Source organism: Acomys russatus, chromosome 7, assembly GCF_903995435.1.
Source record: "Acomys russatus chromosome 7, mAcoRus1.1, whole genome shotgun sequence".
NCBI classification, from domain to species: domain Eukaryota; kingdom Metazoa; phylum Chordata; class Mammalia; order Rodentia; family Muridae; genus Acomys; species Acomys russatus.
The window spans coordinates 44,211,493-44,231,163 of NC_067143.1; the positions used below are offsets into that span (position 1 = coordinate 44,211,493).

General features: G+C 38.4%; 1 protein-coding gene across 21 annotated transcripts in view; it reads left to right on the forward strand.

The window, feature by feature from the left end:
• The window catches only part of Dlg2 (discs large MAGUK scaffold protein 2), a 1,899,378-nt gene that overhangs the window by 1,348,603 nt on the left and 531,104 nt on the right, over positions 1-19,671 (forward strand). For all 21 annotated transcript variants that reach the window (XM_051148923.1, XM_051148943.1, XM_051148920.1 and 18 more), the window contains one exon: positions 7,025-7,149. In XM_051148923.1, the coding sequence (XP_051004880.1) occupies positions 7,025-7,149 (125 nt within the window). The remainder of the gene's footprint in view (positions 1-7,024; positions 7,150-19,671) is intronic.

A 19,671-nucleotide genomic window follows, 5' to 3' on the forward strand; every position in this document is an offset into this window, starting at 1 on the left:
GTCTTTCCTTTGGTACCACTTAGTATACATTCTCTGTAGGTATCTCAATTAGTCACTGATTCTCAAATATTTATCGATAACACTATGTACCAGATAAGTCTCTAAAAACTAAAGAAAAACACTGAGCATAAGATAAAACAGACAACTACAAATAATAATATGTGAGCCAAGTTGATATACACATCTCTGAAAAGAGGGAAATGCAGATGACCAGCTACTAAGAATGCATTTCACCTTACAAACTACTGGTGTCTGGTTCCAAACATCTATGACAGTCAGCTCACTTGTAACTCCAGCCCCAGGAGCTCCAACGGCCTCTTCAGACCACTCAAGGAGCCATGCTCACATGTACAAACCCACACACAGATATACATGTACACATAATCAATTCTAAAAATAGTTATAAATAAAATTGCAAGAGACTTCCCTGGTGGTTAAGACATTTGCAGCTCTTAATGAAGACCTGGGTTTGGTTCCTAGCACCCGTATGGTGGCTCATTGCATCTTGTAACTCCAGTTCCAGGGAAGCTGATGCCCACTTCTGGCCTGCAGACACTAAGCATGCAAACAGGGCAAATGCATGCATGCAGGCACTTACATACACAGAAAATAAATCTGATGAAAAACATAGAAAGAAGTGACCTACTCAGAGAGGTGGGACAATCATTTAACATCTGGAGAAAACTTAATTCAGCAAAATAGTGAAAGAATCTGTGATCAAATGATAATTCTCTAGGACTATATGTAAACCTATGTAAATCAGTAAATGTGATAGACAGCAATACTGGAATGCACACAGAAACCTCACTAGGTCTTATAAAACGTATCTTTTGTGATTTAAAAAAAAAAAAAAAAAAAAAAAAAAACCTACCAGTGTGAATAGATCTACAGATTCAATTCAGTCATTTCCAAAATCCCAGTATCATGCTTCAGAGATGTATAAAAAAACAAGTAGAATTTTTATAGAAACATGAAAAATTCTAAGTAGCCAAGGCAGTCATTTAAAAAAGGTAACACCTGGAAGATCATAGTACTAGGTTTCAAATTATCCTACAGTGGGAAAAAGCATTAAAACAACATAGCATGAGGAGAAAAACACACACCCCAAGCAATGGGAAAAACTAGAGCGCTCGGAAAGGACTCAACACACTTACAGTCAATCAGTCTTTAAAAAGAAAGTTCCAAGAACACATAATGAGAGATAATATTTTAATAAATGCTATGAGAAAAACTGGATGTACAACAAAAGAGTGAATCTGAAGCCTTATGTCACATCACTAATAAAATCAGCTCAAAATTGATTAAGACTTTAAACAAAAGGTTGGAAAGTATAAACCTACTGAGAAAACATAGTCTAAACTACTTGGACAGTAATTTTTTTTTTTTATTTAGCTCCCAAAATATAGACAGCAAAAACACTGTATCAAGAGAAGCAATTAACAGTAAAGGACAGATGTGAATTTGGAGAAAATACTTACAAGTCATGTAGATGACATGACATTAATCTAGATATATAAAGAATGCAAATGTACTTTTACTTCACATGTGTTGAAAGGCTATTATAACATTATATGACATAATGGCTATTATGGCAACAAAAGGAATACTAAAAGAATGTGGCAAAAAAGAAAGGCTTATTTACTGTTGTTGGAAAAGTGAATTAGCACACTCACTGAAAATACTAGTAAAGTCCTCAAGAAACTGAAACGAAAGCTAACAGAAACTCGAGCATTCCCAGTTCTTGTTATTCACCTGGCATCTTGACATCAATGTGTTGAGATCTCTACACCCTTACATTATGCTGTGGAAAATAACAACCCAGACTATGGGCATGCTCCTGAAATGTCAGTGCTGGAGAACCTGAGGCAAGAGGATCAAGAGTTCTAGGCCAGACTGGCCAACGCAGTGCAACCCTGCCTAAAAGAAACAGCCAGATTTTGGGATCAAAATAAATGTACATCCTGGGACATATAAATAAAGAGAATTTGGTATGCACTGTCATTCAGCCTATAAAAAGAAAGTGGTCTTGTCAATTTTAATAATACTATGCTAAGTGATTTATACAGAAGATAAAAAGATAGATATTATATACTCTCATATGTGAATCTAAAGTCATTGAATCATATAAATAGATAGAAGAATGCTGCCTACTAAACACTAAAAACAAAAAGAAAGCATCTTCAGCAAATGGTCCTGGTCTAACTGGATGTCTGCATGTAGAAAAATAGAAATAGATCAAGATTTATCACCCTGTACAAAACTTAACTCCAAGTCAATCAAACACCTCAACATAAAACTGGACACACAAAATCTAATAGAAGAGACAGTGGAGAGGAGCCTTGAACTCATTGGAACAGGAGACAATTTTCTGAACAGAATACCAACAGGTCAGGCTCTATTAATAAATGGAACCTTGAGAAACTGAAAAGGACACCACTGATAGTTCAAAACAGCAGCCTACAGAATGGGAAAAGATCTCCAACAACCCTGCATCCGACAAAGGACTAATACCCAAAGTATATAAATAACTCAAGAAATTAGATACCAACAAACCAAATAACCCAGTTCTAAAAATGGGGTCCAGAGCTAAACAGGATTCTCAACAGACAAGAAGCACTTAAAGAAACATTCATGCTATATTTAAATACTGAAGCCTGCAAAGCATATAACGGCAAGCGATATCAACTGCATCTAGAACTATTTATATTTTCTTTTTCTTTAAATGTATATTTTATTTATTGTAGTTTATTCCCATTTCATCCCCATTGTTATTCCCTCCTTCTCATCTTCCCATTTCCACCCACCCTCCCTCCCTCTTCTGCTCTATTCCCCTCCTACCTCAACTGTCTGGGAACAGCCTATTAGGACTCATCAGGATAGCATGCATCCCCTTCCTCTGTGTGCCTGCTAGGCCATCTTGCCTAGGGGCAGTGACCAAATTGTGGGCACCAGAGTGCCTGCCAGAGGTTCAGCAGCAGTCTACCCTCTCCATCATGTGGAGAATCCACAGTTCATCGATTATATCTGAACAGGGGCTCTTTGTTCTCTGCATGCATTGTCCTTGGTTGATGCATCAGTTTGTGCAGCCCTCACGCCGCCCCCCCCCCCCGCCTCCCACCCCGTGTCCAGATCTGCAGGCCTTGATGTTCTCCCTGTAGAGCTCCTTCTCTCTCCTGAACCTTCCTTCCCCCCGGTCTTCCCTACAACTCTCAGCTCTCTGCTCAGAGTCCAGCTTCGAGTCCCAGTATCTGTTCTGATCCCCCCTGAGTGGAGTCTCTCAGAATTGATCTATTTTGGGGCTAATATCCATTTGTAAGTGAGTATATACCATGAGTGTCTTTATGAGTCTGGGTTACGCCACGTGTGATGATCATTTCTAGTTCTATCCATTTGCCTGAAGATTTCAAGGTTTCCTTGTTTTTAATAGCTAAATAGTATTCCATTGTGTAAATGTACCACAATTTCTTCATTCATTCTTTGGTTGAGGAACATCTAGGTTGTTTCCAGATTCTGGCTATGACAAATAAGGCTGCTTTGAGCATAGTTGTATGGTGGAGCGCCTTTCAGGTATATGCCCAGGAGTGGTATAGCTGGGTCTTGAGGTAGCACTATTCCCAATTTTCTGAGAAAGCACCAGATCTCTGGAAGGATACAAGTATACAAATGATTGAAGATAACAGATAGATAGGTAGATAATGGACAGGGAAGGATATAATAATAAGAATCTTAGGAATATAGAAATACATAATTATAAATGTTTGTATATAGACATATAAAATAATGCTTATCTGTTTGTGTTTCTTTGGTTCCTTTTTGTTTGTTTGGGGACTCTATACATTCAAAGTATAAATTCTTGATTAGTAATAAATTTAATTAATTTATTAATCTCAAAAAAGAAATTATATATATACATATATATATATGTATATGTATATATTCATCAGGGAAATGAAAACCAAAATGGCTCTGAGATTTTTCCCCAATCAGATTGATTAAACTTTTAGAAACAAACAAACAAAAACAAAAAAGAAGAAAAAAAAAGAAAGAAAAACCTGAAGTGAAGCACATGCTGATGAGGATGTGGAAGCAAGGAAAACACTTCTCCATTGCTGGTGGGAGTGCAAACCAGTACAAATACTTTAGAAGTCACTTTGACCATTTCTCAGAAAATTGAGAATAGCTCTACCTTAAGACCCAGCTATACCACTCCTAGGCATATACCCAAATGATGTTTTACCATATCACAAGGAAACTTGTTCAACTATGTTCATAGCAACCTCATTTTTAAGAGCCAGAATCTGGAAACAACTTAGACAGCCCTCAGTTGAAGAATGGATAAAGAAACTGTGGTACATTTACACAATGGAATACTACTCAGCCATGAAAAACAAAGACATCATGCAATGTTCAGGCATATGAATAGAACTCTAAAGTACCATCTTGAGTGAGGTAACCCAGACCCAAAAAGACACACATGGTACATGGTATATATTCACTTATAAGTGAACATTAGCTATTAAGTGCAGGTTAATAATGCTAAAATTCACAGACCCAAAGAAACTAAGTAACAATGAGAGTCCAAGGAAGGATGCTTGAATCTCATTCAGAAGGGGAAATCAAATAAAATAGAGGTGAATGGATGGAGGGAGCTGATAGAAGATGGCGTGGGGAAAGGAACAGAGCTGGAGATCACACGTTGGGAAAAAATGGAGGAGAGGAGGCAGGAAGAGGGTTGGGAGAAAGAAAGGAAATTGTATCTCTGGAACTAGCCAGAGACTTGGGATAGGGGAGGCTCCCAAGAGTCTATGGGGGTGATCCTAGCCAAGACTCCCAGCATCTGAGAAAATGAAGTCTGAAGTGGCCACCTCTTAGAGCCAGGCAGAACTTCCATTGGTGAGATGGTGTCTTATAACCAGCAAATAAATTAATGATTAATATAGATGATAATATGTGTCTCTGATTAATGGACATTGGGATTTTTTAAAGGACCTCAGAATTAGAGACAATATCAAAGGTATAAGTAGGGTCTTCAAAGATTTTTCCTTTACTAATTAATTAGTTAATTTTTGTGGAGGATGTTTACCATGTGTATATGGGAAACAGCAGAAGTCAGAAGAGGACATTGGAACCCCTGGAGTTGAATTACAAGTAGTTGTGAGCTTCCCAGCGCTCCTGGGACCTAACTCAGGGCCTCTGGAGGAGCAGAATATGCTCTTGATTGCCCAACCGTCTCTCCAGTCCTACTAATTTTTTCAAGACTTACTTTAGTGTCTGTGTGTGGGTGTGTGTGTGTGTGTGTGTGTGTGCACGCATGCACACATGTGTGTGTTTGTGTGCGCGCGCACGTGTGTGTGTCTACGTCCCTGCACACACACTCACGATATTGCTTGTCCTGTGTCTATGGATGCCCACATAAAATATAAGATATTACTTGCATTCGACTAATTTAAAATTTTAAGTTTTCGTAATAAACATAGCCTTAAAAATTCTCTTTTCTTAAATTCATAAATTTAAAAAAGTACTAAACCAAGGCTGAAGAGATGGTTAGGTGAGTGAGAGCACTTGCTCCTCACATTTGATATTCCTCATCTAGGAAAAAGATGTCAGTTTGGCTTCCCAACACACATGGCTATCAACATACTTACCTGCAGCCTTAGCAATGGTCATAGGGAAGGAGAGGATGGCCGGGGCTTGTGGGCCAGTCAGCCAGCCTAGGTCAAAGATGATAAGCTTCCCGTTCAGTGAGACGTTGTCTCAGAGAGAAGGTAGAAAGCCGTAGGGAAAGGCATCCAACATTCTCCTCTGGCCTCTTCCCATGCCCACCTAGATCTGTGCACCACCCACCCCATGTGCACACTCCCCAAAAGACAATGCTAAACATGACCTTCACATTTATTGTAGTATAACTACCGGTTTATATCTGACTTTATCTTGATATTGAGGTTTTATTGACTAATTGAGTGCCCTAATTTATTTCTCAGGTTTAAGTGTTAAATTTTTACTCTTTGCCTGATTTTCACCACAGAGTAGAACTTACTCAAACAATCATAAATTGAGTAGGCTATATTCAATGTCCTCACATGAATAAAGTTAAATATCCATTAACAGACCAGTTAAATATGTGATGGCATATGATCTTAATGAGATACTACTTTCCCATCTTAAAAAGTACCTAGATGTACAGAAAGGATTTAAAGTCAAATGTGAACTGGAAAAACATCAGAACACAATTGTTGAAACAGAATGTAACCATGGTGAAATAGATTAAAGAGAATATGTAAATAAGAAATCTTTGGAGATTATAAGTGAATTTTGAGGGAACTTTCAGTATGCCTTATTTTTAGGAGTTACAATCATATTGGACGTTAATTACTGCAATATAAAAAAGTATAAAAAGTTCATTAGAATGTAATCTACTCAAACTTTCATGATGAAGAAGTAACATGTGGCTTGTCTATTGTCACTGCAAATCGGCCTTGTTCATCACCAGAAGTATCTCATGTGTCCTGGATCTGGAAGGGGTCTTTCCTCCAGAAGTCCAAGCGGGTTACATTGGAGCCCATTTGTTTGATGGATAATCCATAAAGCAACAAAAGTAGAATCAATAAGGCAAAGCCACATAAATTTCACTATCGTATCACCTTGTGGTTTTTATATAACTACTTCTCATTTTTTTCATGTGAATGTATATTTTTATAGCTGATATCCTAAAACCTCTTCGAATGCCCCACATGCTTTATTTTCAATATTTCCTTTCTTATTCAATCATAATGGTTATTTTAATTGCTGCATAAAGGAATCATTTTTAAGTAAAAATTATACCACCCCTTGAGTTATTGCCAAACAAAGACCTGAGAGTTCCTCTGACCTTGCTGTGTCTGCTGACAGTGAGCATTGCGGCTCTGTACACAAGACCACTATCACCAAATTTCCATTTGAGTAGTATCATGATAACAAAAAGGGCTAGGGGGACTGGGTTTTAAATGACAGCACATCATTTAATATCCACTTATTGTTTCTACAGGGAAATTCAGGCCTGGGGTTCAGTATTGCTGGAGGGACAGATAATCCTCACATTGGAGATGACCCTGGCATATTTATTACGAAGATTATTCCAGGAGGTGCTGCGGCAGAGGACGGCAGACTCAGGTAAAGAGTGAAAGCATTAAAATGACTTCAGCAGTTGATCTACTGCATCAGTGAGTCACATTTGTACCTTCGGAGGGCGATAATTCTTAAAAAAAAAAAAAAAAAAAAAAAAAAAAAAAAACTTCTGGACTTGGAAGGTTATCAAAGCTTTCTGTAGTGACGCTGCAAATCCCTTAGTACTTGCTGAATTTGAAGTCATATTTAATTTGTGCATGTTGATAGCTACCAAATGTGACATTGGGCCAGACACTGTGAGAGGAGGTTATAAATATGTCTTTTATTCTCATGGGCCCCTCTGTCTACTTGGAAAGAGTGACAATATGAATTAATGAGTCAGCAACACAGTATATAGAGTCAACACCGTACATAGCATTAGGAAATCATGTGCTGCTCCAGACAGGGCTATAGAAGCTTTTGTAGGTTTTTCAATAGATTTTAGAGAGGGTCAGAGAAACTGCCTCATTGAAAGATTCTAGACCTTAAACGATAATTGGATAAGTACATTAGGTTGCTATATAAATCTAAGCTGGGACATGGAGACAAAGCAAATTGTCAGGGAGACTAGAATGAAAGCTGCTTGCTTTGGAAGAGGACTGTATGCTGAGTTTCATGGGAGGAATAGAACCAAGATAGCACCAAGGGACAGAGCAGCAGCTGGTGGAGCTAGGCCCTGCTCTTTTGAACTTAGAAATAAGTTGTAAAAATAAGAATCACCCACATGGAAAATTAATAAGTATTATAAAAGATAACCAGAAGTTATGAGCAATCTCTAAAAAGGCAAACAAAATTAAGGGCTCAGAAACATATGGAAGCTATTTTATATATATACATACATATATATATATGTATATATATATATGTATGTATATGTATATATACACACACACACAATTATATAATAAATAACCCTACCTGGAAATGGATCCACATAGGCAAGGAAGATTCAGTTGTATCAATAGTTCCTTTTTATTTTTTTAAGATTTATTTATTCATTATTTATACAGTATTCAGAGAGCACCAGATCTCATTACAAATGGTTATGAACCACCATGTGGTTGCTGGGAGTTGAACTCAGGACCTTTGGAAGAACATCCAGTGCTCTTAACCTCTAAGCCATCTCTCCAGCCCCCTTTTTATTTTTTTAAACAAAATTTCACAATATAGGCAAGGCTGCCCTCACACTTGCACTATTGTCTCACCTTGTCAAATGTTGGGGTTGCAGTTACATGCCACTCTACCTTATTATGTAGTTATGTCATCTGTCATGTGGATATAAATGGCTCCCTAAATTCTTGCTAAATGGGTGCCTTTGATATTACTAAGTAAGTAGAGAAGAAGAAAGAGGTAAGATTGACATGGGGACTAGGGAGGATATTAAAGGCAATAATTTATGAGGTTTGTTAATTATTATAGGAAAGATTCTTCAGGAAGGCTTGCTATGGTTCATATTTTACAGTAGGAGAAAGAAAAAGGTCGCATTCCTGGATACAAGAACAACTGGCACCCTATAGCTAAGGACAGATGAGATATCACGAGATTGATCATTACTAAGAAAAAATAGCAGCAGTAAGACAAATAAAATTCTAGCTAAAAGGACTTGGGAAGATCCTGGCTGAAGGAAAGCCAGTGTGATGAAATATTAAAGGGCAGAATATAAGGTAATGGACCAAATGTCAAGGGTGAGGGAGCTCTGCCAAATTGCTTCAGTACAATTCTTGGTGAAACTGGACTGAATGGGCCAAAGCCAAAGCTGGTGGTCAAGGCCTCCAGGGAGAGCACTAACAGGAACATCCCTCAGGTTTGGGAAAGAAGGCACTTTGCCACAGAGTTAAAGAAGGTCCTGTAGATAACTATGGCATTGGCCATCATAGCATCACATTGAGAAATGCACCCCGAATAGCAGGAGTACAAATGCCACACCCTTGCTCAGTCCGCTTTCCTTACACATGAATAACCTAGTCTGCTATTTCCATTTTGAAATAGGCAAAGACACTTGTTCCCTAGCAGACTGACCTGATACAGGGATTGCATTAGACAGCTGCATTTTTGCAGCTTATTGAGGAAAGCTGTATTTTTTTTTAGGTTCATTTGCATGTGGCATCTGCCACAAACACTTCTGAACACACATCCAGGGAATGTACATTTTGTGACAATCAATTTTCCCAGTTTTAACTGAGTGATTTCTTAGAGAGGAAGTATCCGTGCTGAACAGTGAGAGGTTTGACACATGTGTAAATGTAATTCCAGAAGTCAAGGTGGGATTGTGTTTGCTAGTTTGACTCCTAAACAGGATCACGTTTATGGGTCTAGACATACACTGAGGATACTGAGTTATGCCTATAATCCTAGAATTTGAGATGCTGAGGCAGGAAGATTGCCATGAGTTTGAGGCCAGCATCAACTAAGAAGCGATTTCTATGCCAACCTAGGCCACAAAATGAGATTCTGTCTCGAAGGGTAGAACAAGTGAAAAAAGAAAGCTGACTGGCTATAGGAATGGTAACTTAGAAATTTGCCTTGATCATCATCCTCAACTATTTGCTATCTAACACAGAAGCACTTTTCACCTCCTAGTAAATTTTGACCCTGGCTTTGAGATATGACAGTCTTTATGTGACCTGTTTGCTGTGCAGTTAGGAATAAAAAACAAAACAACACACACACAAAAAAAACCAAAAACAGCATTTCTGAGAGTAACACTTTCTGTTGTTACATGCCCTCATGAGTGGAAATCTCATCTCTACAGAAATGGGAAGTTTTATTCCTTGAAACCTTAATGCCATGGTTTCACATATTCCTGAAACATTTGTAGAACCTTTACTGTCCATGGAATATTCTTATTTATATGCTGGCCTACTGCACACTTTATTCTAATCTCTGTTTATTAGGCCTCATTCTGGCTTCCCAGGCTGTGTAACTATCACCTCACAGGGTTGTGCACTGAATAACCTGAACATTTCTGTCCTATGCTCCTCCCTGAAACAGGAAGATCTACTTAGACCACAATCTAGAGTTCATCCTTCATCTGTATGAGAATTCTTGAGTCTCCCCTTCATTTTTTGGCAGCTCCTTCAAATACTATAAAGGTTGCTCCCTTCCCTGTTCTTGACTGATACAGAGACATCTAGAGCTCAAAAATAACTAAAGCTATCAGCTGAAAATCTGGCCTGTGGTTTAAATAGAAATTATTAAGGTTAGGAAGCTAATCAAATTCAAGACCCACATTTTACAGAGGGGAAACTGAGGCCGGGAAGAGTGACACGCTAAGGCATAAAGCATTTGACATAAGGCATCAAAATATCTTGACTCAAATAGTGAACTGTCTGAAGTATTATCAAGAAGAAATTATACACAGGCCAAATTAACCTCAAATAAGTATTTTCAGTACTGCTGGAGCAGTGTAGTGTATAGAGCTAGAGTGACAGGATCCAAGGAGCACTTTTGTCTGGCCACTAGTCCCAAAGACATGGAGAGACTTGCACTGTCCAAACCCTAGAGAGCTACGAGTTCTAATGTCTGTTACTAACAGAACTGACCTTGGAGTAAGGAGACTTTCCTCTCTGGTGTTTTCTCAACTGTCAGATGGTGACAGTGCTGGCCAAGTCACCGAAATGTTCTGAAGAGTCAATGAGATGACCTAGGTCCAAAGCTAGGCCAGGCACATCATTGGCACACAAGAAATGCTGCCCATCACCTCTCTTTTTCTCCTCATCTGACTGTCTACATGTCCTGTAGCCTGCTCCCACTCTCTGTGCCCTGCCTAAGCTTCTTGTTCCTCTTTCTTGGGAGTAACTATGGCATGGCGGTAACTTCTACAATGGAAATGGCATCATTTTAAGCTTTAGTGTGTAGTGAGTGTCTAGGCAGTAATGGAATATGTACATATGTGTTTGTGTGTGGTGTGTATGTGTGTGTGTGTGTGTGTGTGTGTGTGTGTGTGTGTGTGTGTGGTGAAATCTTAAAGACATGAGAAACTAAATTCTCTTATGCATGCAAAAACACCCAACACAGTGTTTTCATGAAGCCTGAAAGCATAGGTAAAGTGACAAGTGGCCTTCTCCCCAGAGGAACTGGTCTCATTGGTTCTCCCAGAAAACAGTACAGTATTCAGAGTCAGAGGACCTGGGTTTCATGCTCTATGTTCTATGTGGCCTTGGACCATTTTGAAGGCCTCTGTTTTCTAGTTGTTTCACTCATACATTTGACATATGGCCATGTAGGCCAAGAAACTTATGGAGAAGATAACATGGAAAAGTAGATCTAAAAAGGAGTTATGTAAAAATGTGAGACCCCCCTCAAGTGTCTGTAGACCCAGCAACACAGCAAAAACCTGAACTTGAGCCCCAGCCCTTCAGAAGCTAAGAATAAACACCATGCTAGGAATAGGGTTCTTATGATGACTCCAAACAGGGTTATATTATAGGGGTCATATTATGACCTGTCAATAGCCAGAGCCTTGTTCAAATATCTTCCTTAGATCAAAATCAATGGATAGAATGATAGACAAACATTTCTCAAAACATGTCATTATTCTCCATGCTCATGCATACACAATGGCCACCACTGGTAGGCTTCTGTTTCTATTGTACTTATTTAATTCACAGTACAATGGAACTTTGAAGAACTTACTAGTCATTGGTATTTTGCCTTTTAGAAGCGGTCATTACAATCTGATGACATCCCTTGGCTTTAAAATTTAGAATGCAGTGGAAAGAACATTAGCTTTCTTTCTGAGAAAAACAGATACATTTCAATCTTCTGAAGAATATGTTTTATTTCTGTCTTTGTATCTAAATCATAAAATGCCCTCAGTGTAGCCTGAGGTCCCTAGATTGCCAATGACCAATTTTGACATGTCTTCTTTGGGAAGAGCTATCACATGACATTCTTTGCTTGGCCATGCAGCAATGACATTTTACACAATGGTGCATTTATTAAACCTGTCGACAGTGTAAAAGCAGAGTGCAGAAGAGGGCTGCTTGCCAGTTTCTTGACAAGTGACACAATTTAATCTCCTAGCGCTCGACACAATCATTTCTATTTCTTGACAGAATGGGAGAAAAAAAATGTGTTATTTTCTTTAGGTCTATTGCTTCATTTATTACCACGCTGTCTGTTTATAGGTAACGGTGCTCATAAAAGCCAAGACAATGTACATGTTCACTTCAAACAGTAATATTAATTGTCCTGAGATTGTACCCTACAGACAAGTTGACTAGAATGCATTTCCTATGTGTAAACTACGACACTGTCTTTTGTACTGTCCTTGAGCAATCACACATTTCTGTGGTTACATTGATGTATACTCATTAAATCACAAGTGATTTAACAAAACAACATGTGAAAAGGCAAAGAAAAGAAGAAAAAGGAGAGAAACAGAGAAGAGGAGAAAGGATAGATAAAGATAAGGTTAATGAATGAAGCTTGGTAGTCATTGGGAAATGAAGTTATCATATAACTAGGATATGGAGAAAACTAATTAAAATTTGATTTTTTTTAAATTTTTTTTATTAATTTATTCTTGTTACATCTCAATGTTTATCCCATCCCTTGTATCCTCCCATTCCCCCCCCCCATTTTCCCATTATTCCCCTCCCCTATGACTGTTCCTGAGGGGGATTACGTCCCCCTATATATTCTCATAGGGTATCAAGTCTCTTCTTGGCTACTTGCTGTCCTTCCTCTGAGTGCCACCAGGTCTCCCCCTCCAGGGGACATGGTCAAATGTGAGGCACCAGAGTACGTGAGAAAGTCGTATCACACTCTCCACTCAACTGTGGAGAATATTCTGACCATTGGCTAGATCTGGGAAGGGGTTTAAAGTTGATTTTTTTTTTTGTCTGAAAAATTACAAGCACTAAGTTGAATAAAGAGAATAGCTTCCAGCACAATAGTGTGGACCTCACATTGATAAACACACTTTCAGGCACTGTAAGGAAAAAAATTTTTCCAGCAAGTGAAATAATGTAAGAGATCACGTCATTCCTAGAGTACTCTTTATTTTGAAGTTCTATGATTGTCTGTGATTGCAAACAAAAACTTCCGGAGTCACCCTGTACAACATTGCAATGTGTACCATAACCCAACTGATTATGCCATTCAAATAACTGTGCTCATGCTAAAGGTTTCATTCAAAAGTAGAAACTTTGGTGCCTTCAAAGTTAAGCCAGCTTTTCTTGCTTTGTTATTCTGGCATCAAGCAGGTGACAACCCTGGCTGTGTATTTCAGCAGCAGATTTCCGTGAGAAGGGAGATGCTATTCAAGGCAACTGGTACCAGTGCCCCCTTGAAAGGTGAATGGTTGAAATTTCAGTTGTCCCCTTCCATCTCTGGCCACAAAAAAATAAAATTGAAGAAGTGGGACCCGTCCTGCCCTTCCTTTGGTTTCCTCTTACTCAAGTATGTGAGCAACCTACTCAAACGAGAGAAAAAAACTCTTCAAAAGTGACCTTGAAGTGACCGTCAGCAGGAAGTCCCTAACAATTGAACACTACCTGAGAAAAGTTTTAAGTGAGAACTCCAACTGCATTTCTACAAGGACACCAGGCACCAACCTGCTATTTTTCTGAGCTTCGGGTATCGCGTCAAGGGTTCTTTCCTTTTGGCTTCTTGCTAAATGCTTTGGTATGAGATGATTGAAATACTTTTGCAGCAGGCAATCCTTGGTTTGTCGTTGTTGGCCATTTTTATAATTCAGATAAGATGATAAGATCATAAGACAACAGAGGTCAGATGTTAGATTGTATGAGGTTTATTAAATGAGCCTGGGGAAAGAAGGAAAGAGGGAGGGGTACCCCCAGAAAGAGAGACTGAGACAGAGACACAGACAGAGGAAGAGAGAAAAGGGGTAAGAGGCAAGAGAGGAAGGGGCAAGGGAAGTCTGTCCTTTTATATACTGGGGCAGGGCCACGCCCCCGTGGCAGGTAGGCAATGACATCACTGGTAGGCAGACTGAAGCAGAATCCTAACATTTGTTGTTGTTGTTGCTGCTGCTGCTGCTGCTGCTACTGTTTTTTAAATACTGTTTTGAGAGTTCTGGATATCTACTTACTGAAGAGTGAATATGGGTGCCTTTCCTCATACCATACACAAATATTACCCCTACATGATTCACAAGATTAAACATATAAGCTAAGACTATGAAACTTTTAAAAGCAAAGGAGTAAATCTTTAAGACTTTAGACTAGTTAATGATTTCCTCATGTGGTTTCAAAATACCAAACAATAAAATAAAATAAAATAAAATAAAATAAAAACAGATGAATTATACTTTACTTTAAAACTTTTATTGTGGTGCTAGAGAGATGGCTCAGCAGTTGAGGGCACTGACTGCTCCTCCAGAGGAACCAGGTTCAAATCCCAGCACCTGTAGGGCAGCTCACAAATGTGTGTAACTCCAAGATCTGGCACCCTCACATAGACGTACATGCAGACAAAATACCAATGCACATAAAATGCATTGTAAAGATTAAAAAAAAAAAAAAAAACAAAAAAAAACAGAAAAAACGGGAGAAAAATATTTTCAAATAGTATATATGATAATTTAATTGTAACCAGAATAAATAAGAGCTGCCATAACTCAACAATAGAAAATCAATGCAATTTAAGTGACATCAAACTATGTCTGTACTAGTTTATTGCGTCTGCTGTACAAGTTACCACATCTTATGGCCTCAAGTAATACAAATATGCTATTATGTAACTAGATGTCAGAAGTCCAAAATCAATCTCCCTAAGACAAACTCAAACAGGGCAGCTTCAAGACTGTCTGAAAGCATTTGTTTTCTTTATCTTGGTGTTATTACATTTCCCCCTAGTTTCTGAAGAACACCTGCATCTATTGCCTCGGAAGCCATGTCATCAGTTTTCAAAGAGCAACAGTTCAACCTTCCACCATGATACCCCTCTCTGACTGAAACTCTAACCACCATATCCTTTTGATAAAATCTCCTGTGGTTATATTGGACCCTTTCAACTCTATGAATGTGCTAAATAAAACCACTATATTATATACTCTCTTTTAAAAAGGCAAAGTTTATAAATTAGACTAAACTAAAGCTTTAATTATAAAAACACTCTGCCATTCTTTTCTGTTATAAAAGATTTACAAATACCTTCCTCCTGTTGTTATCCATTGAAAAGTGTGATTCACTACATTTTAACTTCATTTTATTTATTTATTTTTATTATTAAAAACAATTTTTAAATTTCAAAGTATTTTGATCCTATTTTCCCATCCCTGAAGTTTTTCTAGATCCTCTCCCACTCCCCATCCACCTTACTTCAAGTTCTTTCTCAAAAAAAAAAAAAAAAAAAAAAAAAAAAAAAAACCAAACAAATCAAAGTGCCTTACCTTTTCCAAGTTTTTAAGTCCATTTGCCTGGGAGAGTACACTTTGGTCCAGGCTCGTATCTGTATAAATAACCTTTACATGAGCAACTATCAAACCATATACCCATCCCCTAAACATGCCAGCAGATATTTGACCTTCTGCCCCAGATATTAAAATAGCAAGACTCTAAGTACTATCCAAGACGTAACATTTCTGTTTTCAAAGCTGAGCATAAATTACAGGGTTCCTTTAAAAGTCAGGAGAATTGAGTCGGAGCGTTTCCTGAAATCCAGTTATCCAATAAGACTCAAGGAACAGAATAGCATATCTCCTCTTCCTGGAGGAATGGTAGGATCACTAAGACATGGACTCAATGTGTCTACGCCTCAAATTGGCTTCATGGGCTCTAAATTTTTGATCCAACTCTAGCTCCTGCTGTGTGCATAGGGAGAAATTTCTGGCATCATTTTTAGATCAGCAACTAGCTGGGAATAAAAGCTAGCAAGCTGTTGGGAAGCGGGAGACCTGGAGACCATTTCTAGCTAGAAGGCACTAGGAAGGTAACAGAACCCTCTTCATGGTAGCATCTTTAGACATAGAATGAGCACCCCCAGGAGAATTTAAGAAGCTTTTCACTTCAAAATTATATTCTAGTTGCCTGATGATTGCTGGGAATCTGAGAAGTTCATGGCCAAGAAACTAAGTTTTTGTTCAGGATTAATTTCTAGTCCGCAGAAGACATGCTCCTTAAGGCATTTTTATATCCAAGAGTTGATTTCAACTTTACATGCCATGCCACTGGTTTTTATTCATTTCTGATATCCTCTCAGGAAGGCATGTTGCCATTCTAGTAGTCTGAAATCATATTTGATTCATACTGCATTAAATTCATAGTGTCATGGAAAACAATGCTGGGACCAAGGGGAGGGGAAGGGGAGAGGAAGTATTCCTAGTTATTGTCAATCCTGGCTTTCCGATGGAATTACACATCCTACCATGAGCTAACATGAAGTCAACTTCGTGTAAGTATCAGTCACTGCACACCAGCTTAACCGTTGATGCTAGAATCAGAAAGTGTCAGAGCTCCTAAATCCCCTCCTGCATTGGCATTGGGTGGGTGGGTGGGAGAATGCTGTGCCAGGGCAAGGGACTAGTTAAACTGCTAAGAACAGATTTTATTTGCAAACTATTGCAGTGGAGGAAGAGGTACTTCAATATAGAAATGGGGTCATTTCTAAATCCCACATAGAGAAATGGAGATTTACAGACAAGGACTGGGATCCTGTTTGGTAGACAGAGACTAGATAGCAGAAAGCGCTGGTGGTAAGGGAAGAGATGCTTGCTAAATTGACCTAACGGGATTATTTCTGAAGACTCGGGTGATCAGATATCAGAGTGAGGGATTCTTTCTAAGCTGATTTGGCAGGATCCTTGCTAAAAACAGCCATGCAAGCCTAACAAAGGTGGGCACCGAAGCCCAAGGCCGGGACCTTGTTGAGAAGGGGCCTGACTAAAGTTCACTTGCAGAGAGGACTTAAATTCCATTCAGGTTATAGAATGGTAAGTGCCAGGTCGACACTGACTTTGGCAGAAGCCGAAGCAATAGTTAGAAGTCTCACATGACCTTCTGAGTGATTAGAAGCCAAGCAACCTTTGTTACATGGTTCCCTTGGTCCTCTATGACATGTGTTACATGCTACTCACAGCCTATCCATGACCACCACCATATTGGGGGAAACAAGCCATACTTTAGTTTCCCAGAGGAAGGAAAGTTGAATCAGGTTCTATAGACTACTCATAATTCAACACCAGAGGTTTTCAGTACCTGGAAAACCTCCCCAGTGCACAGCCTTTCCCCACACCCCTTTCTTCCTTACAGCAGCTTCTTCCTTCCCCGAGTAAGCCCTCAGAAGAGTGCACACACAGTGCTACAATTTATGTACTTAAGCTCCACCAACTTCTTAACAGAGTTGGGTTGGGGCCACTTTTGAGCCTAGGATTGTGCACCCGGCTGGTGTCACTATCCTTGAGGAGGTTGAACTTAGGAAGAAATCCACATAGCCACGAAAGCACAGTGCAATCTTTTGGCTGGGCAATTCTCAGTTATATCTACTTGGGCACGATAGGCGCAAACTCAAGGGATTTGCCTTGTCTTCGATCTATAGATTCTTCTTGCATGGCCATGAATAGTAAATCCTTAACTGTTAAATAGAAAGTATGATAAAGGAAATATGCTCCTAGTTTTCATGCCCAATAAAAGTAAAATTAATAGCCACGTGTGTTATCTGTAGAGTTCTTGGCTTTTCAAATTTCTCACATTGTGTTTTCAGTCCTAACCCTGCTGTCATCTGAAATTCATAGAGAATAGTTTTTTCTTTTGTCTTAATGATACTTAAATTATTTTCTCTAAATGAATGCTATTTTATTAAAAGATGCATCTTAGAAAAGAAAATAAATAGTCCTCTTAATAAGCAGTGTTCTGTCTAATGTGCTCTTGTTCATTCATTAATCTATTTGTCATTATATCTAGTACTGTATCCTATCCATAGTAGAAACATAAATCTAATCAGAGCAATCTCTTTTTCTTAGCTTATTACAGTCATCACTATGTTCATTTACATGTGAATGGCTTAGACTCTGAAATCTGCCCACTCCTTTCTTAATACAACACGTGACTGCATTTATTTGAAGAGGATTAACTGGGCATGTACTTAAGAATCTATGAACAACTCGAAGCCCTGCCAACATGCAAGTCACAGTATTAAAAATTAAAAGCACTAGGGCTGGAAGACCCATGTTTGGATCCCACCATGCACATCAGGTGGCTTAGAGCCACCTGTTACTCCAGCTCCCAGGAAGCTCAACACTCCCTTCTAGGCTACTAAGGCACATGCACTCATGTGACTGTATGCATATCTCACACACACACACACACACATACACACACACACTAAAACTTAGATAAATCTTTAATAAAATTTAAAACATGATATATACTATATAAATATTATATATACATATCTGTATATATGTATAACAAAGAGACATGTAAATCATCTTATGAGAAATTAACTGAGTGGTGTGGATTACAATCTAGTCATAACACAGCCCAGTATCAAAAGATAATAAGAATACAGTAACTTTGTATTTGAAGATAATTTGTGTAAAGTAATTCATATTTCTTGCAGAATTTTTTAAAAATACAAGTATTTCTAAATTAAATTAAAACCATTAATCTATTTACTGTATTCTCATATTTAAGCACATAATTTCTTTTTTTTTCTTTTCTTTTGGTGTGTGTGTGTGTGTATGTTATGTTGTATTTGTGATGTTGGGTATACGGAATATGTACTTATCACTCTAGGTATATGAATGTGCATGTGTGTGTGTGTATGTGTCTGTATGTGTACTCTGTGTGTGTGTCTGTGTGTCTGCCTGTCTGTGTAGGCTGGAGGTTGACATCTATTAACTTCCTCAATCACTGTCCACCTTTACTTTTTGAAACAAGGCCTCCACTGAACCTGAACAGCATGCATCTAGTGAGGCTGCCTGGACACTGAACGTCTAACTTCTACCTGCTTTTCTCTATCCCTACCAAGTACTGGAGATATAGATAATAATGGTAAACAATAAATAAAACAACTTTTAAATGAAAGAACATCTTTTCCCAAAATAAAACCAGCTTTTAAAATGGAAGTCACATTCAGTATCCGTTTTGCTCCAATACTTGAGCTAAGAACTCACAAACCATCCATAGTCCAGTGATCTAGAATTATAGTCTGTGAAAACTAATTTTGGCTAAGTCATTTTGGCAATACAAGTTAATGTGGTCATTTGAACATAGACATCAGGGCTATAATATATAAACTGAAATACTCAAGTAATAATTAAAGTGTTGGTATAATTTTATTTTTTCCTCTACCTTCAATTCATCTGCTTAGTTATTATAGTCCTATTCAGTAATGTATCACTAAAGAGAAAGATAGCGGGAAAAAAAACAGAAAATGAACCTAAGAATGTGTTCTCGGCTTCATGTCCAGGTTGAATAATGAATGTCTGTGTTAGCTGTTAACAGTCATTATCATAGATACATAGAATTGCCAAGTCATACCTATCTATATGACAGCTTCATTTTACTGCTTCCTGTTGATTCATCTATTGTGCCACATGTACGAGTCATCAGAGATGCT